Source organism: Hermetia illucens, chromosome 1 (genome assembly GCF_905115235.1).
Source record: "Hermetia illucens chromosome 1, iHerIll2.2.curated.20191125, whole genome shotgun sequence".
NCBI lineage: Eukaryota > Metazoa > Arthropoda > Insecta > Diptera > Stratiomyidae > Hermetia > Hermetia illucens.
Window position 1 is genome coordinate 40,245,399 of NC_051849.1, and position 21,476 is coordinate 40,266,874.

Here is a 21,476-nt window from a genome sequence, read left to right on the forward strand (position 1 = left end):
GAGGGGGCTACCAGATCATGGGAACGCTCATTGCTGTAGCCTTCAGCAATATTCCGACATATAACTTGGATTTGCTACCACTAGGTTTTCAAAAGTATGAAAGCTCAAAAGATAGACGAGTACTCCCCACTGGATTTGAAGCAAGCGAGCATTCTTGGAAGTTCCAATATTGTCAATGAGAAGCTTTTGCATATTCTGCCTTTTAGGAAAGCGAAAGGTCATTGCCGAAAGTTCCAATTCCTATCTTTTTTAGTCTCCTTCTACGAAAAGAAGGGATATTTCGAGGTGGTTTGGTAGAACTTTTTGTCCAGTCAGAATTCACTAACTGAACATATGCCCAGAATAGAAATTCTACAAGACAACAAGAAGCGGGTTCCAAGGAATAATTTCTATGTCAGTGCCGCGAGTAGGAATGCATTAGATATCAGATTTTAGTTGCTGATGTACTCCAGTTGTAGGGCGTAGCATCGCATCCACTAGAGAGAATCCTGCGATACGTACTTTTGCACGGGCATGAAGCGACGTTTGATGAGCAGCTTCTGCCCTGAACGAAACCGTAAATCGTTCGTTTTTAAAAAAATGGGTGCTATCCCAAAAAGGACTTCGAATGCATATCACTTCTGATAATGTCTCAATTGCATAAGGCCCTTTTAACTTTATGAATCTCTATATTCGCTGAGTGGGTGTTCGATTGTATTTCCCTCATTCATCTGCTCCCCTCATTCACAAGAGGTGATTGATATCTTTATGAAGCATGGCAGTGGCAGTGTTTCTAGTTCGGATCCCGTGGGTTTCAGTATATATTTACTGGATTATTGGTTATACTAATTTCTGTGCATGATTAAATTCCATATGCTGCTTTCATATAGTAGCAGGCGTCGGCCTTATGTTGATTTTGAGATGATTGTACTCCTAGATTTCGAATAAAACAGCGAAGATGGACTTGGCGCCGTTAATTCATCAGGTAGCATCGAGTTTGGTACTATAATCGGCAGGAGCTACGCTCCTCAGATATCCGAATATTACACTGTAATAAATACTGAAGAAAACCGCATAATACTGCATTCATTTCATGACAAAATCCTACTACGCTTATGGCGTATCATGTCGACGAAACAGCGAGTCATTATCATCAAAGATTTTCCTTTCCAGACGTAAACATTCTTGTGTGTAGTTCATAAACTTCCTTTTATCACATATTACTTGACATAAAAACGAAATTACTTTGCGTAACTAAATAATGGAAATCATTCAAGTGTTTCCCTCCTATCAAAGCGTGTTTATTTTCCCAGAATTCCCTAGAAAGTCACATTATAGGAAAATTGGCGCTTTTAACGCTAGTATCCCCTCTATTTCCAGGAATATGAGCGACAGTTTCAACAATTACGAAATATATTATCACCAACCACACCCTACGCACCATACATTCCATACGACCCATTGCGTGTGGGGAAGCATACACCATGCACGCCAACATCTCAGATGAAAGTGGAAAAATGGGCGCAGGTATGTAATATTTTTTATGAGAGTCATATTGTTGGGTAGAATGAATGAAGTGTCTTAAGGACTAACTGGAGCCATGAATAATATTTTTATATATGTGGGTTTTCATTTCTAATTAGGAACGCGATGAGATGTTCAAACGTTCATTGAAGCAATTAAAAACAGATATAATGCGAGCTAATTCATTCGTAAAGGAAGCTAATTTTCTTGCCGAAGAAATGGGGAAACAGACAAAGTTCAGTGTTACTTTGCAGATACCGCCAGCTAATTTAAGTCCAAATAGAAAGGTAGGATTTAATTCATGGAGATAGCAATGGCTAAGAGAGATATTAACATTTTATATTTCGTGCTTTTGTTGGGTAAAATAGCGAGGGGCATTTGTCAGTGAGCCGGCCATTTTAGTGAAACGAATGAACTCTGGCAGTCAAATCTGGAGTATGGAAAAATTGGAGAACAAATTAATTGATATGCGAGAAATTTATCAAGAGTATAAGGAAAAGTCTATTCATGATTTGGTAAGTCAACAAACTACAGTTTCATCCTCCGATATTTTGCATCCAGTTAACACATTTAGTGCCCACATGGTAACGAGTGCTTTCGTCAGTGACCCACCGCAAGAAATACGGAATTGAATAATTAACATCGTAAAAAGTCTGTTTGCTATTTGTTTCGAGGTGTTTTTAGTCGGAAGACAAATTAAATCTAAAAATTAATGAAATATAATTCATAATTGTCGCACCAGGTGCGTAATGGGCCTCTCGTAAGAAATCAACGTGCCATCCCAGGTACGACGTGGGCACTGAAGTTGTTAGTCTGTTTTATTTCCAAAAAATAGTTGGCGAAAATCACATTTCTCCTTATATTGGAGGCTTTAACATTATCTTTGGTATTTTTCAAAGGATAGTGCGCTATCTAGGTTAACTAATATTTCTGTTGATTCAAATCAAAAGCTTACACGATGTAAGACTGATTCCATTCTATGATTAACAGGAGGACGAGCCAAGAAAGTATGTGGATCCGTTCTATGAATCACAAGAAAATCACAATCTTATTGGAGTCGCAAATATATTCTTAGAAGTGCTTTTCCACGATGTTAAACTGGATTATCAAACTCCAATCATCAGTCAGCAAGGTGAAGTTGCTGGTCGACTTCAAGTTGAAATTTCTCGTGTTAACGGTCAGTTGTACCAAGATCGTCTATGCGAATCCATTTCAGAATGTTCGTCTGATTCGCGTGATGATGAATTTGATCGAAATGATCCGGCATCGAATCAAATAACATGCAGAGTTAATATAAAACAAGCAACTGGACTTCCATTATCTCTATCTAATTTTGTGTTTTGTCAGTACACTTTTTGGGGACATCAAGAAACTGTTGTGCCAGTTATACAGTCTGAAGCCCCCGGTCATAATCAAAATCTTACATTCAAATTTGATCATGTGAAAGATTATACGGCGAACATTTCCGAAGAATTTTTGGAACATTGTGCCGAAGGTGCATTGTCTGTAGAAGTGTGGGGTCACCGAAGTGCTGGATTTTCGAAAACAAAAGGATGGGAGGTGGAGCAGCAACAAGCGAAGGCGCGTTCGCTTGTAGATCGATGGGCAGAATTGTCCCGGAAAATAGAACTTTGGGTAGAAATTCATGAGCTTAATGACAACGGGGATTATGTTCCCGTTGAAGTTTCTAATCGAAACGAAGTTCTAACTGGAGGTGTCTACCAATTGCGTCAAGGACAACAAAGACGGATCCAGGTTCGCGTGAAACCCGTTCAAAATTCCGGTACCCTGCCAATAATATGTCAAAGCATCGTAAACATTTCCGTCGGTAGTGTGACGACTCGATCGCATCTTCAAAAACCATTAGATTCTTATCAAGAGGAAGATTTAACAATTCTTCGGGAGAAGTGGAGTGAAGCTCTAGGACGTCGCCGAAAATATTTGGATGAACAGATTCAGAAACTGATCAATAAAGAAGATAAAACCGACGAAGAACGTGAACGTGAATTAAGTTTGGTCCATCAGTGGGTGTCACTCACCGAGGAACGAAACGCTGTTCTAGTCCCCGCACCTGGATGCGGCATTCCTGGAGCTCCAGCATCCTGGGATCCACCCCCTGGAATGGAACCACATGTACCTGTACTGTTTCTAGATTTAAACGCCGACGATCTATCAGCACAAAATAGCAACGATGAACTACCCCTGGCTGGATTACATTCCATCTTGCCGAAAGAACATGGGAACAAATTCTACCAACTGCAAATTCTCCAGCACTTAGATAAAGACATATGTGCCATAGCTGGTTGGGATTCGTCGTTGCATGAAAATCAAAAGCTGAACTGTGTAACAGAAGCCAATGAACGTGTTTATTTAATACTGAAAACAACAGTACGTCTATCTCATCCGGCCCTAATGGATTTGGTGCTTAGAAAAAGAATTACTCTTAATATTTATAAAAGACAAAGTATTACGGAGAAATTGAAGAAACTTCGACTAGTTCGTGGCGATAACGCAATTTATCAAACTGGAGTTACCTACGAAGTAGTTTCTAATATTCCGAAAGCTTCGGAGGAGTTGGAAGATCGTGAATCACTCGCACAATTGGCGGCTAGCGCTAGTGAAATTTTCAATGGTGACGGCGAGACCTACATTGGTAAGAATCGAACATTGTTGGTTTTAATTGTTGCTCATTGGTCTCTTTTATCCTCAGAAAAGTACACAAGAAGCGTCTCCGCTGTGGAGAGTATCTTGACATTGGATCGGCTGCGGCAAAGCGTTGCAGTTAAAGAATTGGAACGCTCGCAAACGCAAACACTTTCTATGAGGAAAACAGTTAGTGTACCTAACTTCTCACAGGTAAATTATTTTAAATGTTCACGGAATTTTTCCACTGAATTATTCACATGGTTTGTCTTCTGTCTTTGAGTTTGTTTGCTTTCTAATCATATTGTAATGTTTTCAATATGAAACGATATTTTTACCTAAAACTGATCAAAAATTTGTAATCACTTTCTATTTCATTTTTTCGTGCTTGCAATGTTGACCAATGTATCACTGAATCAAATCATTACAAAAATATATTCAAAATCGATCTAAAATCAATCACATTAACAAATACATTTAAAACAAAAATTCAAAATCATATCAGGCCGTAAAAGATCCGTCTAACAGTATAAGAGTAAGTATTTCCTACAGTTTCATAAAATAATGGAAAAATGAAAGCAAACTTTGCAAAAAAAAAACAAATCATTGTCCTTCCTGAAAGTCGATAGATGTGTCGCATTGTTTTAAGTGAATGGATTACCTCTTCAAAGTCTTGAGAGTAGAATGAATTAGAATCAAGTTCTTCGTTGCCGAAATTTGTGGGATGAGATTCGCGAAATAATTTTAGTTTGAAAGGTGTTCAATTTGTGAAGGTCCCATTTCGGTGTTTCATTGGAAATGAATGTCGTTTATTTTCTCCCCAAGTCATGAGTAAAAATTTTACTTGTGTTGATGTTTCTGTTCCGTGTATTCTGATAATTGTGAAAAAATTCTGAATGGAACTGTAGGTAACGAATCTGAATGTTCTGACTTGAGAAATTTGTGAAGTGAATTTTGATTGGGTTATGCAGATTTTTAGCGTGCGTTTGTCGCGCTGTCTTTTCGTTTTTTCCTCATCAAGGGTCTTGTTATTTTAAGCCCAGTTCGATTTTTCGTTCTATTCAATTCGAGATAGTTTCTTATGTAGTTTGATTTAGAGTTGTCGTTATATGTGGGTTGATTTGTTGTATATTTCGTAAAAATCAGACAACGTAGAAATTGTGTAGGGAATGATTGTCTTAGAGATTCAGTAATTTGGAATGAAAAGAAAAGCATTTACTGATGATTTAAAGTAAATGTACTTTTTGTTAAATATATTTTTTATATGTTTGAGATGCAGCTAAGTTTTGTTTTATTTGTAGCCTGTTAATTTCTATTTAGGAGGTAAAATCATTGTGATTTACCCCCTCAATGAGCTTAAAGGAAATGAGGATAGACAGTAATAGTTTCTATTAGGCGCCCTGTAATCCATAATAGCAGCCAATGATTGTTCTATTTGTGTTAATGATTATTTATTATTTCATAAAATTTGTAAATCTATTTTGAAACAACTACTTCCAAATCATGCGACTCCTAACGAAGTTATGTACGAGTGTTGTCTTTCTGTTAATGAGATGGTTAATCTGGGAAAAAAGGAATTTGAGTGACATTGATCAGAGGTCTGTGTTACATAAGCAAAACAACTGCACAGTCAACTTCTAAGTACAATCAACTACTAACGTACAATTTATAGAAATCTTTCGGGTGCAGTATTTATTTTCGGGGACTGCAAATTTTCTTCGCTCATTTAATACGTACTCAATTTGATTTTAGTTGATCTAAATAATTTCCTAGGTCTTGCAAATAATTCGCCAGGTCGTTCCGTGTTATGTATCCAGATTAAAAATTTAAGTTAACGAAAACTAAGTTTCTAAGGTGTGATTTCGGCATCATCGTGGTTCAAGTTCGAACTATATGTAGCTGGCTGCGCGTGATCTGGTTAATGTGAATTGACTCGTTGTGTAGTTCACGCAAACCCATTGGAGGCGACATGACACAACAAATTTGTTAACCTCCACTGACAACCACACAACACAGTAAACGGCACCCAATCTATCGCATCCTGTCATTCCCAATGATTTAAACGGCGATTTTTTCCGGAAAATGTGCTAAACGAGTCCCATAAAGATCATTTTCGACTTTGTGAACGTCAAATTTGTTTTTCACATTTATCCGACGTGTCTATCACATTATCGATCCACGACCGAAATCGCGACGCTTAAAGTGGGAGCATTAAATGAAAAGTTTTTTTCAACCGGGGAGACCAACCTAAGGATGGGCTGATGGCAACATCCAAAGGCCTGTACCATAGCGATGATGCGTTTTTACGCAAAGTGTGTGAGATCAAGTGAAAATGTATGGCTACATTCCTGATTGTAGCAAATACTTTAAATGGTGACACGGTATAGGCTCAAAACTGCAGCGACAGGAAGGTGAAAATTTTAGACAGCACAAATTGAAAACAAGCAATAGGCAGTAGCAATAGATAGTTATTGGACAGGGCTCCTTAGACTGGAGCATAAGTTGCAAGAATGATAGATTTTTGCATTTTCCTGTATAGTCCTGTGTGGAGCGTTTGAGTAAAGCGATGGTTGTTAAAATAAAAATCTGAAACCTTTTTCTTTTGTTTTACCAAATTGTTTTTAAGGTTTTATGTAGAGCACATCGACTCTGTGGAATGTTTTTAATTTTTACAATTTTGTCAACATCGTTTCACAGCGCCTCAATAGGATTTAGGTGTGGAGAAACCACACCATACTATCGACAATATTGTCGGGCGAGAAGTCCTTAAACAGTTTTGAAGTGTGGTTGGGATCGTTATCTGCCTTTCGAAGCAATCGTTGGTCCGCAGCGTATAAAAGTAAATGGTATTTTAACACATCTACATAAAGAAAATGATCTAAAATGCCTTGGATCTGGCAAACGGGACCGGGACCATTGCGAGCTTTATCAGCCCAGATCATGTCCGAGCCGTTGGCTCCTTTGGCTGTAGCTTTCAGAAAGCGTTCCTCAAATCCCTCTCCGGGACGACGTCTTTCGTATGCTTTGCCGCCAAAAGCGAACAGATTAAATTTTGATTTTTCTGTAAAAAGTACTTTTGATTACTGTAAAATGTCCTTGAGTCCAAGTCTAAGGTTTTGTGTAAAACAAATGAAATGAAATGCTGTACTCAGTTCTGACATTTAATGCAAAAGAGTGAAGGGCGGGAAAGTGGAAGAGACCCATTCTCAGAACCTACCCAACCGAATCATCTGGAAAAAAACATGGAGCTGCGACTGTACGGTGCGTAGACTCCGAAATACTCCCCTTAAATTCATCCTGGAATCATGTGGTAGCATAGGCTGCAATATAAAGTATGATCCTGCCAAGTTTGGTGAAAATTGTTGTAGGTCAAAATTTTCGCTTCATGTCAAGTGAATGTTCTGACATAATATATGCATATGCATTAATGTTAACTCAAATATTTTTACACAAGAAATACCAAAAACCTTTTATACCTGCTTCCGATTCCCCGATTTCTTTATTTTTCGAATGGAGGAGCGATTTCTTGCGTGTAATTCGCCCTGCTAAACCAATTCCGTTGTCCATTGCACGTGACGAGCTATGTGCGAATGGGACAAATGTCCACTCAAATATTCTTATATAAGCAATACACAAAACCTATATCTGAAACGTTCAGCTTCTGATTTTCCGACTTGTTTATTTTTCGCTAATATGCATACTTCGGTGGCTATTTGTCGCCATTTTTAGTGCTAGGGTTCAAATGAGGAAAGAAATCTAAATTCGTTCTATTTATGTTGTGTTACGTACTTCCCCCTGATTACTCATCTCGCCGATGAAACAGATATAAATAGCCTTTTGTGGATATGGCTTGGTTAATTTTAATAGCCAGGAATATCCCTTACCCTGGTCCCTGTTGAGAAGGGTGTCTATCTTCGTTCGGTAAATTTCCATACTTTGGGCCACGGTTAATTTTCTTGTATCCCTGATGTATTTCACCAATTTTCTGATTTCTTTCAAAGTGGTGTAGTTCGTCAAGGCCGCTACTTTGGATCTGAAGCCTGTCGATCCCTTTCTTTCTCCATCTCTGCTTTCTTCAGGTGTTCTCCGAGACGTGTTTCAGCATTGCTTCTTGCCTATCCGTTCTATACTTGATGCAATTTGCGCAGCAAATTTTTTATATCCCAGATTTCGCCATTTGCCATTTTTGCCCAGCTGTCGCTTCAGCAAAAAAGTGATTTGGTTAAATTCCAAAGTTCCGGTTGATCCGATGAGCATGATCCGAGATACTGGGAACGACTCATTTGGTGTCCGTCGGTTCTGTGGATTTTCAGCTCTAATCTCTTCTGTTCCCTCCGCAATAATAATAATTATGGATATTTGGATTTAGTATGTTGTGAGAATTTGCGTATTCTCGAATTCGCACTTTCTGATGGTTGCGCAGATATGATCTACATACCTCTTCCAAAATCTAGGCATCAGGCGGGCCGAAGTCAACTTCATTTATAGTTTGTCAGAATCTGCACGGAAGAAAACTATTCACCTTTAGGGATGAGAAGAAATAGAGATATCCAGTCACGATTTGTTATCGTGACTGGATATCGGATACCAGTCGACACAGCTGCGAATTAGTACCTGAGCCAAATTAGAGTAATAATCTCCCAATGTCATCTCCACACTCCAAGGCTTTGATCCAATGTGGATTGTTGCGCCAACAATTATTATTATTAAAAGAAAAAGGTTTCAGATTTTTACTTTCATTTTCGGAACTGCTTGGACGTCCATGTCTATTTTATATCGTTCGCCAAGGAACTGTATTTTCGGAATCTTTCTTATTGTTCTTCAACAGTGACTCGCTCCAACGGTACGGCTACATCGATTATGAAACATGTTGGTTCTACCTTGCGAAGTAGAATTAGCTTGGACCTATTGTGATGAATACTGTGGTCTGTGGTAATAGTGTGCTCCTACAGTAGTTTGACCCGATCATTGTCCAAGATTTGGCTGGTCCATTTTATCGGATGGTAGTTTGTCACTCAATCCTACTTCAACGCAAGGTTTTAATGAAGAATTTTGCAGATGCAGCTAAGATGGCTGGTGTACTCAATGCCGCTCAATATCCTCCTGCTGAACTGAAGTTACAGTCGACATGTGATCCCATCCTCTGCTCCTCCAATTCAAAGAAGACAATATTTTATTTGCCATAACGGTAGTCTATGCAATTGGTTAGAGGATTGCTTTTGTTAGAAAAACTCACGAAGAGGACGCACTTGATTGTAGTGTAGTTTTCAACTCAGGAGCCTTCTCCTCAATGGATGGTGATTTTCAATTTTTCGACAGCTCTATTGTGCATATTATTTTTTGCAAGAACTACCCTTACCTTTCTGTTGACAAGACTCTAAATCCGTGTTACTTCACTGTATATTACGTCGAAAGTATACAAAAGAACGGGGATGTCGAAGATGTTCATTGCCATGATTTTTTTCACGAAGTTCTGATGTTTCTCCGTGAATTCCGTCTGGGTGATTCCTTCTTTGGTGCACAACGGATTATTATAAAGAGAAGAAGTGGAATCTTCAGAAATGCTATCAAGTTTACCGGCTTAATTGGGGACTGAAACGCTCTCGAAAACTCTCGTGTACCAGTGACACAAAAGTAATTGTGAAGGACGTAAAATGGTGGAAAATCAGGGTCACAATTGACGTCCTCGAACATTTATAAAAGACAAAAACATCCGCACAGTTAGAGAACTTTGGAAGAAGACCGCCGACGAAGGTGCTTATTTAATAAGCCTAAGACGGGAGTGTACATTCCGTCGTCAGAGGGGAACTTGGATTCTCAAAGATCTCAGAACCGATGTTTCCTCGGCTTCCCGATCAAAAAACGTTCGTTTGGAAATTTGTCAAAGGTTATTATCCGATTATTCTGAAGAAGGAGAAAGTTCCTCAGTCGCATAGTTCCCTGTGATAAAACTTGGCTTCACTACCGAAGGAAGCTCTTGAAGATCAAAAGTTGAATTTCAATGAAGAGTTTGAACCCTTCGTGCGCAGTTAGTGCACTTCATCAACCCTCAACTTTTTATGATGATAGGGTCAGGAAACTTCCAAAACGCTGGGAAAAATGTGTTTCGGTATAAGGAAACTATGTAGAAAAATAAACACAAATGTTTTGAAATTACTTCGTACTGAGAATAATCATTAACAAAAATCACCTTTGTGATTCAATGTAGATGTTCATTCATTGTCGGTGTGTTTTCCTCGAATAATTATTTTTATGCGTTGGGTTTAGGGATATACCCAACTACATGTCGAAATTCGCACTAATCTGGATGGTGATGTCCAGCTAGAAGAAAAATTGGTTTTTGGAATACAATTTGATGTTATCAATATCCATTAAATAACTCAATGTACATTTCGGTAATAGGCCAAACAAAATGACATTGGGCTAAGAGAGTCGCCTCGATGTTTGTGAGGATACCGATGGTTTAGTTTTCACCGATTTTGTACAAGTGTAACACTTGTAGTCACTGCGAATGTGATATCGGAACAAAGGTGTATTTATAATCATTGTAGGCTGTCGAGGTATTTTGATTTTGCTAGACAGTCTGCTTTACAGGTACTGTATCGATTATAAGATTGCATGGAAGCTTTTGTGGATTTTCTTTGGCTCCTTAGCTAGTAATTTATGAACATCAAGATGTTTTGTTATGTTCGCTCGAAAAACTACTGGTGATTTTCAATTGGGCTATGTCATTCTGGGGGCCCGCGATGTAACTATAGGGAAGCGTCACTTTCGAAATTATTTAGAGTTTCATATTTAACTTCGGTTATAACGACTAGTAGATGATCTGCAAACTTTTTTCCCGCTCTATACGCTTGCACTCACTCTATAGCCAACCATATACGAACAAACATGTCTAAATTTGGGAGAATTACAATTCTATGGTAGAATCTATATGACTTTTCAAAACTTCGAAAAATCTTCCTCTGTTCAGTATTTGCAGCGTAGACATAATGTAGAGAATAGATTGGATCGCTATGTAAAACATGGGTAGGTCGCCATGGAAAGAATCTTTGGGATCGCCATGTAAGGAATATGCGGGATCGCCAACTAAAGCTGGTGATATCGCCTTACTATTGTTCTCAACAAGAGCTTCACGATCTGGAGACAGTAGCGTTCGTAACCCGTCCTGACTATGTAATAGTATGAGAGTTAATAGAGTAACGGAAGCAACCTACCTAAGCAAGTGCTTAGTCCGAAGATAGACTGGCAACATGTCCTCCCGGATAGTATACCCTTATTTGTAATAAATTTTTTGAATATAACTCCGTTAACCGTGTACAATTATTGCTTTTTTAAATTTGTATACGAAATGGCTAATAATCAACGCTGAACGCCAACTATAACATGATAACACCAAAAGCTTGCAAAAAGTGTTAATCTTTCTCTTCCTAATCTTCTGTGTTCCTAAGGAATTTTTGTTCCAAAAAAAATGAGACTAATTAAGTTTTTTTATTGGATTATTTTTTTCAAAACAGCCGAAAGTAAGTTGCAGTGCTTGGTATCATTGGTTTCGAACTCAACCTACAGAAACAGAACCTACAGAAAATTATGAAACTCAAGATCCATCTGATCATCATCTAACCTCCACCTTAAACCCCTCATTTCAACGAAGCAATAATAGTTATTTACCAGAATCCGTAAGTGGGGAAATACTAAAAATGTTAATATATGGTGCAGACTGCTCAATCTGGTGCTAGTCCACAATCTACATCTTCATTTCCTTGAACTGCTTCCAATAGACAACTAAAATTCCATTGCTAGTGAAATCGACCATGTTGTTATGTCCATTAATACGTCCTAATTTCATGCTGTTAACATCTTTCCTTGTGAACACTTTAAAATGTTGAATATGGAAGTATATTCTTGATTGCAAGAAGGCTAGAGTGCCTGCTGTGTTCACTTGGCCTGCATATGTTGCTTGTTTATGTTTGGTTTGGGTCTATATGGAAGTCTCTATGTATTATACACATATGGTAGGATGTAGTTTCATTTTCAACTCTGTATATCAGCCAGGCTACGAATTTCGATATCATTGTAGGCTAGTTGTAAAGATTTCGAAGAGACTGGCTTGGAAAACATAAATGGGTGTCGTGAGTTTTATTTAATTTTTCTGATGGCATTCAGCAATGAGATGTGTTTTAAAATTGTTTGGAAGGAATTCCAATTGATTTGATTCAATATTTCGAAATTGATGGCCAAATAAAAAGCCATTAATAGTTAAATAACCAGAAGAGATAGGCAAATCGAATCTGGTAGATCACCACTTCCACGACTAGACTTCGTTTGGTTTTCAATTATTAAAATTGTATAATTCGCTCAAAAGCTGCCAAACTAAGCCAATAATTCAATATATTCCTAGTTAATTTGAGGGCTTCGCATTTTACGCATTTTAAAACATAAGCCCATGGTTGCAATTTGAGTTTGGCTTTATAACCTAAAAGTTTTTTGAATAGTTAATCTTACTATCACTGGATTGTCAGTGCATCCTTCAACTGGATTACGGTATGTTGAGTGTATTTTCTGCCTAAAACCGTGGCTTTTTCATGCTATTCTTGTATATTTCAAGCTCAGGATATATTCATTTGATCATTTCATTTACTATCAAGCTGTGTTTTCAGTGCATCGAAATGCTCCTCATTTCAATAAGTCTGCTGTGAGCTTAGTGGCGCAAACTCACTTTATTCTTTCTCTATTTTAGTTTTAGTTTGTCTTTGCTTTTTACATATGATCTATGCATTTTCTGTAACTATTTGTGCACATATCAATGAATATTAGAAATTATTATAGGTTAAGAGTAAAATAAAACTGATTTTGAACTCAGCAAAAGTAAGATTGATGGCAATAACAAACCTGCCCAACGAAGTTCTATTTCCATTCTGCTATTGAAAAATACTGTTGCAATGAAAGTAGTCATTAAGTTTTTTTTCACATTTTTCTATGTAGATTATGCGATTCGATACATCTATGGAATCATTAACGAATGTTGGGCGATCAGAATCGTTTATGGATCTAAATAATTCTGATTATGGGCTGAACCAGATAAGCAGCTGGCAACAAACTACACCTACCCAGAAAGGTAAGTTATTTGTAAAGTATACTTTCTACTATATCGAGGCATCAGCGTTAGACTACTGATTTGCAATTAATATGTAGAATAGCAGGTAAAAGGCGCTAAAGGAAGGTCAATCGCATGTAAAAAACTGTAATATGTGCCATAATGAGGTCCAACAAATTGAAGTAGAAATGAACCAGGGAAGCTAAGAGAAATGTTTGGCTTGGATTGTGAAGTTGGTGTGTCCATTAAGCTATCTAGTTTTCTAAAGGAGGGTCTGCCGAAGTAAAAACGTCACAAAGGTCTTATGAATCTTGAAGAATTACTCTCGTCCTTAATAATAATTGATCTTCCTCTTCAATTTCTGCTTTGGTTTTTTGTATATGTTTGTACACTGCGCTCCACATAACTATAGATCCACTCTATTCCTCATTCTATCATCTGAATAATTTCACTTTCTATTTCATTTTTTTTTTTAATGAAAATGTTAGAAAACGAAAAAAAGTAGTAACATAGTTATTCTCTACTTTAAAGCAAGAAATTAAAAATTTACTTCCAATTTAAAAAATGGCGTTTACAACAAAAGACATAATAACAAATTTATTAAGAAAACGATTTCAAACTTATAACACGGGCTCATGAAATTCACTAGATGTTGTATATTAGCAAATTGGTATCCGCGCTCCTACTCAACCAGAATGGTATTTTTGAGCTCACGAATTGTCCCTGGGGAAACCATTTACGGCGGACTGCCGTATATGTTGTGCTGTTTTCTTACTGATACCAGAACTCTGCATCACAATGATCTTAGAAAAAAAATGGCAACATAGATCTGGTGTCATTTGAATTTGTTTGAGTGCCCAAGAAAGCAAGACGAAGTTTCTTCCTGGTTGTCAAACTCCGTCCAAATCATGAATGAGCCGATTCGTAAATCCCAAAGCAGTCCCCACTAACATCGCGACGAAAAAGGACACTTTGTGGACCGCCATTTGAAAATGGGAGTTTAGAGAAAAAAGCGTTTAAATAAATACAATTTTATTGAATAACAGGTTGACATTTTTGTTTTTATCTTTAATCAGCGATCCTAGCGAATATTGAGGACCTTTTTCATCTAGTAATTGCTGTAAGCCGTTTGTCAAAGCTTTTTTCTTATGAATTCGGCCCTTTTTTTACTGCTCGCTTGCGAAACATGGGTCTCGTCAACTTGTCGACCAAGCCGTTTCAAATTAACCAGCTTTTATGCCCATTAGGTCCATAACCTCCGGGTTAGTTTTCGTACCTTTTCAATTTCAGTGACATCTTTGCTAGAAAACTTGTTTTTCGGAGAAACATTCCAAATGAAGTTATTGTAACTTTCGCTACTATTCCGTGTATCTCCGCTGAGACATCCCTTTGACTCGAATACTGGCTAAATATAGTCACGTATGCTTGGATCTAGCGGTGACTTATGAATAAAAGGTTTATTTTTTTCTTTGCCCTGTAAGAATTTACACCACTCCAGCGTCGCGATCAAAGCATGAATTGAATCCGGTTTCTGTTCAAACGTCGTTACTAATATAACTTTTTTTCTAGTAGGAATTTCTTTACAAAATTTTAAGAGATAATTTTTGAATGTGAATAGAATGGAAATATGTAAAAAAAAATTTTTTTAAAATTAGAGAGAGAAAGTCCCGTTAAAAAAGAAAAATGAATTGATCAATTAACCGTATTAAAAGCAGTTCGGACATTCGGAAATCGTCCCTGGCGAATTCTAGACAGCATGATTTGTTATGTAAAAACTGACGCTTTTTACATCTTAGCTTGCTGAATAGCATTAGGTCGATCGCAATTTGAGACGCAGTGTGACGCAGGAGCTTTCCTGCGAGCAGATATAACGAAAATTGAGGCGCAGTTCTATCGCCACTATGTCAAAAAAATGAACACAGCTCACGGACGCTCCCAAACTTCGCCACGTCACCTTGCGTGTGAAAGTTCGCTGTTGTATGATTTTCCTTGTTTCACAGAAAGTCCCGGTGAGTGACGTCATATCACCTCGCCAAGCGGCGTCCCAACTTACGCTCGGCCTTACTGTTTTATAATGCTAATTGCTTCACGCGATATATTCAGATTTAGTTCACACTTGATCTCAATATATGTTGTGCATTTTGTCGCCGTGTTAACAATGCGACGCTTTAAACCGTCACACGTTTCATGCGGGTATCCTGAAGATTTTATTATTTATTATTTGATGCTGCGGATTTTGCAAAAAAAATTTGGTAGCTTAATAATTTTGTCCCCCAATGTAACAATTCACACACCTGAATTCATGATTTTCTCTAAGGAATATTTCATAGGCAATTGGTGACCTTGGTAGCAAAAAATTAACGAGAATTTGACTTTATGTTAGGTCTTTTTTTGCTAAAAAACGAAAAAATCGAGTAGGGTTTCCATTTTTAGGTTTTTTTTTTCATTTTGATGAATTAAAAACACGGAAGAAATTCGAAAATTTCATTTTCAAAATGTAGTTTTTAAGAAAAAAAATACTTCGAAGAGTAAAAAAAATTGTTAATTTTTTTTCAATATTTTTTTTTGGTTTAAGTAGAAGATAATTTAGTGCTGAAGGAAATATGCTATAATTCATTCGAAAGGGAATGTTAGCTTTTTTCCAATTGCGAGCGCCAATTTAATGAAATCATAAAAATAGAAAGTCTAAAAAACGAGCCCCAAAGTCTTCGATAATAAAAGGTATCATTTTTGTAATCAGCTAGTCCTGATCCAGTCAAAATTTACCTACTGTGGTAAATGTCCGTTACCTTTTCAAGTCAAAATTTCTAGTTAAACATTAAAATCAAGCACCGTAATTACCTGACACTCGTCTGCTTTTGGCTTTGCATTTATGGAAACATTGAGTATTAGAATCTGTAGCTTTGTGTGTATATCATATACGTGTGTATCAAATATATTAGGAATCGATTGGCGCAAAAAAAAAAACGATTTTTCAACCTCTTAAAGCAGGCTTCCCCATACATTTTTTGTTTCTTGTGAACTTTTTTTATTAAAAGAATAATTAAAAAAAAAACGGAACAGAAGATAATATTCAAATGAAAAAAAAGAAAGATTCTGGGTGGGTCTATAATTATCTGGAGCCGCGTATATTAAAAACGTTATCAGCAACTGAGTAGCGAGCTTCCATTTTGAATTTTTTTATTAGGATAGATCAACAAATGGGATTCGTCCGTTTTGCAAAAAGTTTTTAGGATTAATTTTTGTATGTGAATTCCGATTTTCCTCAGGTACACTTTAGAAACTGTTAAATGACGAGATTTAAAGAAATTAACGAAACAATATCATCATCTTCTTTCCCTAGTGTATTTATTTTTATTCGAAATATTAGTATATATTTCGGGAATCACTTGCCTCGCTCCTCTTCTCTTCTCCCTTTCCGTCTGCCTAACAAAACTTCAAATGGCCGTTTCTCGGTTACTGCCCAACTATTGATTACAGCTTTTCATCATTTGTTTTCAGGAGAAAATTTCATTGAAATACTTTTCTTTCTAGCTCAACGAAATATAAGAGATCATCCAGTGCGCAGCCGCCACTACTTTGCAAGCAAGAGCAACTGCGACGATTCCCCTGGGAAGCCGTTTGGAATTGGTAGGAAACATTTATTTATATTCATAGAGGATTCATTTTATTGGAAGATTAAATATGAAAGGGGCTTCAGATAACATTGTTTTAAATTGTATGTGTATTTTAAGTAGCCAGTGACTTATCTATCACTCAATATGGCTAGCAAACAATTCCAGGGTGGTAAAATCTAATATATTATTGCAGCGGTATTTAATTGGCTTCTAAAAGTCTTCCACATTGATCATGCCTTCTAATTTTGTAGTGTTACGCTGACGTTCTTCCAATTATTTGTTTATATCTTCCCATTATTTGTTCGTGAAGATTGTGAAGTCTATATCAAAGCTCTAGTATTATAACTTAACTTTGGCAAAGTCAGTTTTGTGTATGAATCATTGTTTTGAACAACAATATATAGCATTAGTGATTTTAAGGTCTTGTGTGAAACAAAACCTTTAGAATTGATTTGATGTCTGTCTGTCTGTCTGTCACACCCGATTTATTGGGAAACGACTAGACAGATTGTCACGAAAAATTGTGAGAGCGTGTGGTCTGATGTTAACTTTACATATAGCAAGTGGCGCCATTTTGTCTTAAGTTTAAGGGGGGGGGGGACCCATCCAACCGGAAAATCTGAATCTACTGTATCTAAACGAAATCTAGGCCTCAAAATACATCCCGTTCTGATATTTGCACAAATAAAGTTAATAATAGTATATTAGTGTATTTTAGAAACCAAAACCCCCCTTAAGTTCACGTTAGAACTACAAAATTTGTATAAAAGACTACATAAGACACAATTTGGTCAAGTTTGAAGAAAATCCAAATATTATTAACAAAGTTATAGAGGGTGAAACTTACCACTTGTTGTGAATTTCGTGGATTCTACAACGTGTATGAGGTCATCATCCCATATCAATCCATCAATACCAGAACAAAGTGAGCTCCCATGAATGGGGGGTCACGAAGAAACAGTTTATTTTAAGTTTTCGGGTCATTTGTATAGCAATATCAATTACTCTGGACAGACATTTGTGTGTATCTAGGTATATATAGATGCTAATGAAGTTTGCGGTTAGGTAATCCAGATAGATATATTAGTACATTAGAGCAGCGTTATTCAATATACGCACTATATGTGTACATATGTATACTTTTGTGCTTGAAGTAAACCGGAAATATAAGTACGATCAATTTATATATGCATAGATATGTACAGTACTCGGTAATAGGTAGCTTAGGGTGACAATAATATCTATGTCTGTAATATGTACGCATATCTTGTAGTTTGGAAAAATATGAAGGAATAGGGGGGATTTGTAGCTATATACCGGTAAGGCCTTATAGTTAAAGCAGTTTTTAATAAACGTAGCTTTTTGGAACTTTTTATTAGATCTAGTTAACACCGTCACTTCTGTTTATACAAATTGATTAGGTGTACAGCTCTTTCTTCATGTAACATGATAGGCATAGAGACGATAGCTGAACTCTAAATTAACGAAATAACTGTAGAAAATCTTAGAATCAGGTGTTATAGATAAATTTGAAGGTACGAGTATGTGAAATATAGTGTCTGCCCTCCGGTACTTCACCGTTCTCTTACCGCCACGAACTTCACTTTTCATCCTGCAATTTTACATATTTATTGAGATCCTCTTTTATTTTTGATGAGATGAGAGCTCAAAATTTGAAGCACTAACGCAAGCTGCAATGTTCTATTTATAATCTTTGCGGTATTTTACTCAACCTGGATATATATGGAAATATTTTATAAAACTTTTTTGGCTTTATTTCCTTTTTTATTTTGAGTAACTACTAACCAACTAATAATGTAAACTTTCTCTATTGTAACTTGCCTACATTCTGGATTGCAGCACGACCTACATTCCTTAATTTAACTCCAAATCTTAACAGTATAAAAACACCGCAATCGTTAAAACGTAGGTTTAAGTATCATGACATTCCTACCTTTCTATTTCTACGGATTATTGAGATAATCTTTCGTTCGAAATGATCGAATGAAAGTCGAACGAGAGGTTAATTCCTTCTCCTGCTATAATGTTTTCAAATATTCTTTTTTCCCGTAGCGTCTCCGGCATGCAGTAAACTAATCGGTACCCGAATGACAACATTACACGAGGAGCCACTTGTCCACCGTCCACTTCCAGAAGAGCCAGAGGACAGCTATAGTGATCCAGAATGTTCTGACTACGGAGTAGAGAAGACACCAAATGAGAAACCGAAGTTACGCATGTCGGTATCGAAAACCATGGATTCTCTGGTGGAAGTAAGTCAACTGAATGACAACATGTTCAATCATTCGAGCGGACGTTCCACGTTGAGACATGTTACAAGTCTCGGAACACCGAGTATGAATTCTTCTACGTCCAGTGGTTATGATTCACAGGTTAATATCAATTTTAAAATGTTTGGTGGTACATCGTGATTGTAATGATTGATGATCTCGTTCTTCGCAGGCTGCTTCCACTGGAAACCTATCGAATGACGATTCGTCATCTATTCGATCTCTGAATACCGATGGCACTCCTGGTAAACATTAATAAATTTTTATCAAAAAGTAGTTTTATTTTTTATTTTCAATTCACTCTGATGCAGAATTCGATTCTATTCCATCCGAGTCACCACCCAATACTAAGTGCACAAATATAGAAACTGCAACTGCTACTAATTCTAGTGTGAATGTACCTCCTAATCAACAGCGATTTAATCCTTTCTTAAAAGATTCTTTGTATATAAAAAGGAAGTCCATAGACACACCGGAAGTTTGTCAGAATAAAAAAGAGAATTCGACAATTCCGAAAGATCAACCTTCAACACATCCACGTCCTGCTCAAGGTAACACGTCCGGATGTGCTGGGCAAACTAATGTCGCAAAAAAAGACAAAAACAAAAACATCACAGATGAGAACAAAAGTGATTGCCGTCAGTCGCTAAGTCGAAGTACAGATATGAGTGATAAAAATAAAAATGCAATAGTAAATAATAGGAAAGTTGATAGTAATTGTAACGCTTCAGAAAGTCCACAAATTTTAAAATCTGATCATAATCAACTAGAAGATAACACCACAACTGAGCGGATGAGAAGTGCAAAGAGTGAAGTGGCGCCAGGTAAGATCAAGCGGAGAAAAAATCACACCAATAATAGATTGAACAGTTCAAAAAGACACTCGCTACCCTTGTTCAAGTTTAATGAAAATATTGAAGCAGAAAATGACAATCTAGCCAGCACATTTGAGACAGAGTGTATGGAAGGTACTTTTTTTGCAACCAGTTGACTGTGCATTCCACCGGCACTTATATATTTATATTTTCTCTATTGAACTTAGATTATGCAAAAGCTGAGTCGGAAATTGCCCCTGAGTGGGTGGCAGTGGGTGAGTCCGTGCTAATACGTCCGTACAATTGGAGCGGCGTGATTTGCTTTGTCGGTCCAACACATTTTCAATCTGGGTTGTGGGTTGGTGTTGAGCTCGATACACCGACCGGTCGTAACGATGGAACTGTCCAAGGAATTCAGTATTTTATATGTAAACCAAGACACGGGATATTCGTCCGACATGATAAGTTAATTTTGGATAAGCGTGGTAAAGCAATGCGGGCATTGAAAACAGAGAAAGTAGCAAAAAGTAAATAAGTAAGTAAGCGAATATTTCTGCACATGGTGATGTAACACACACATGGTTAGCGCTTCTTCCAAGAATTACATTTGCTGAAAATTTAAGAAAAAAAAACAATGGTCAAAAATCTAATATATTTAAAAAATAAACGCGATGTTAAAATATGCAAAGGTGCCGTTTCTCTTCATATGAGTTGTTAGAATTGTGTCCGAAATTTTTCTGTTTGTCGTTATGTGTTTTTAAGTTTAAATGTTGCTACAACTTTGGTGTCGATTCGCCATTGTTGTATTTCAGTGCCTACGAAAAAGAATAAATTTGAAGCCAAGTCTTCCAGAAACAATAATACGAAAGGGCGTCAAAGGGGAAGAAAGGGTACAAAGACGTACCCAAAAAGAGAAAATGACTAAAGGTTGGTAATTCCTAAAATAGTGCGGTTACTCATTTTTTTAAATAGCTACAATTCGTCACTTCGAAAAAGTGTAAGAAAATTATAGATGATGCGATGGCTAAGCTGGTTGAGTGTCAACCTCTCCCTTTCGTGGCCCGCTGTGTCATGGATGTTTGTGTTGGTTTTGGACTTTGTCCTGCTGCTGTGGGTTCATCGGCTTCACAGCAACAAGTTTAATGATAATGAAATAGGGAAAAGATAACGCTAAGACGAAAGAAACTGAATGCATTAGGGTCATAAATCGGATCTTTTTAGTAACATACTAATATTAACTTTATTTGAGCCGATATATGTAGGTATAAAGGGTATTTTGAACGCTAGACACCAGGGGCGGCTTCGTAGACTCTGAAAATGGCCCTGTCAAGTAAGTGATCACTTTCCAGCTACCGAGCTCGCCAGCTTTACAACTAATGTCTAAATGAATAACAGCTTCAGAAAGTACTAATCATCTCATTCGTGGGATGATATTCAATGTATGTGTTTAATTTTTTTCGCTTGGCAGTTTGTTTCGGGAGCACATAATGCATTTCTCCTGTTCGCTTCT

The 21,476-nt window shown here is 37.1% G+C and overlaps 1 protein-coding gene across 7 annotated transcripts in view; it reads left to right on the forward strand.

The window, feature by feature from the left end:
- LOC119661105 (kinesin-like protein KIF13B) overlaps positions 1–20,654 on the forward strand; it is a 44,880-nt gene extending 24,226 nt beyond the window's left edge. For 2 of the 7 annotated variants that reach the window (XM_038070294.1, XM_038070298.1), the window contains 13 exons: positions 1,360–1,506; positions 1,623–1,790; positions 1,872–2,018; positions 2,494–4,156; positions 4,214–4,359; positions 11,664–11,825; positions 13,132–13,264; positions 16,778–16,873; positions 18,721–18,786; positions 18,934–19,253; positions 19,324–19,396; positions 19,463–20,119; positions 20,194–20,654. In XM_038070294.1, the coding sequence (XP_037926222.1) occupies positions 1,360–1,506; positions 1,623–1,790; positions 1,872–2,018; positions 2,494–4,156; positions 4,214–4,359; positions 11,664–11,825; positions 13,132–13,264; positions 16,778–16,873; positions 18,721–18,786; positions 18,934–19,253; positions 19,324–19,396; positions 19,463–20,119; positions 20,194–20,501 (4,086 nt within the window). In that variant the 3' untranslated portion in view covers positions 20,502–20,654. The remainder of the gene's footprint in view (positions 1–1,359; positions 1,507–1,622; positions 1,791–1,871; positions 2,019–2,493; positions 4,157–4,213; positions 4,360–11,663; positions 11,826–13,131; positions 13,265–16,777; positions 16,874–18,720; positions 18,787–18,933; positions 19,254–19,323; positions 19,397–19,462; positions 20,120–20,193) is intronic. The other 5 variants (XM_038070296.1, XM_038070300.1, XM_038070295.1 and 2 more) reach the window with 5 other exon arrangements.
- Positions 20,655–21,476: the final 822 nt, after the last annotated feature.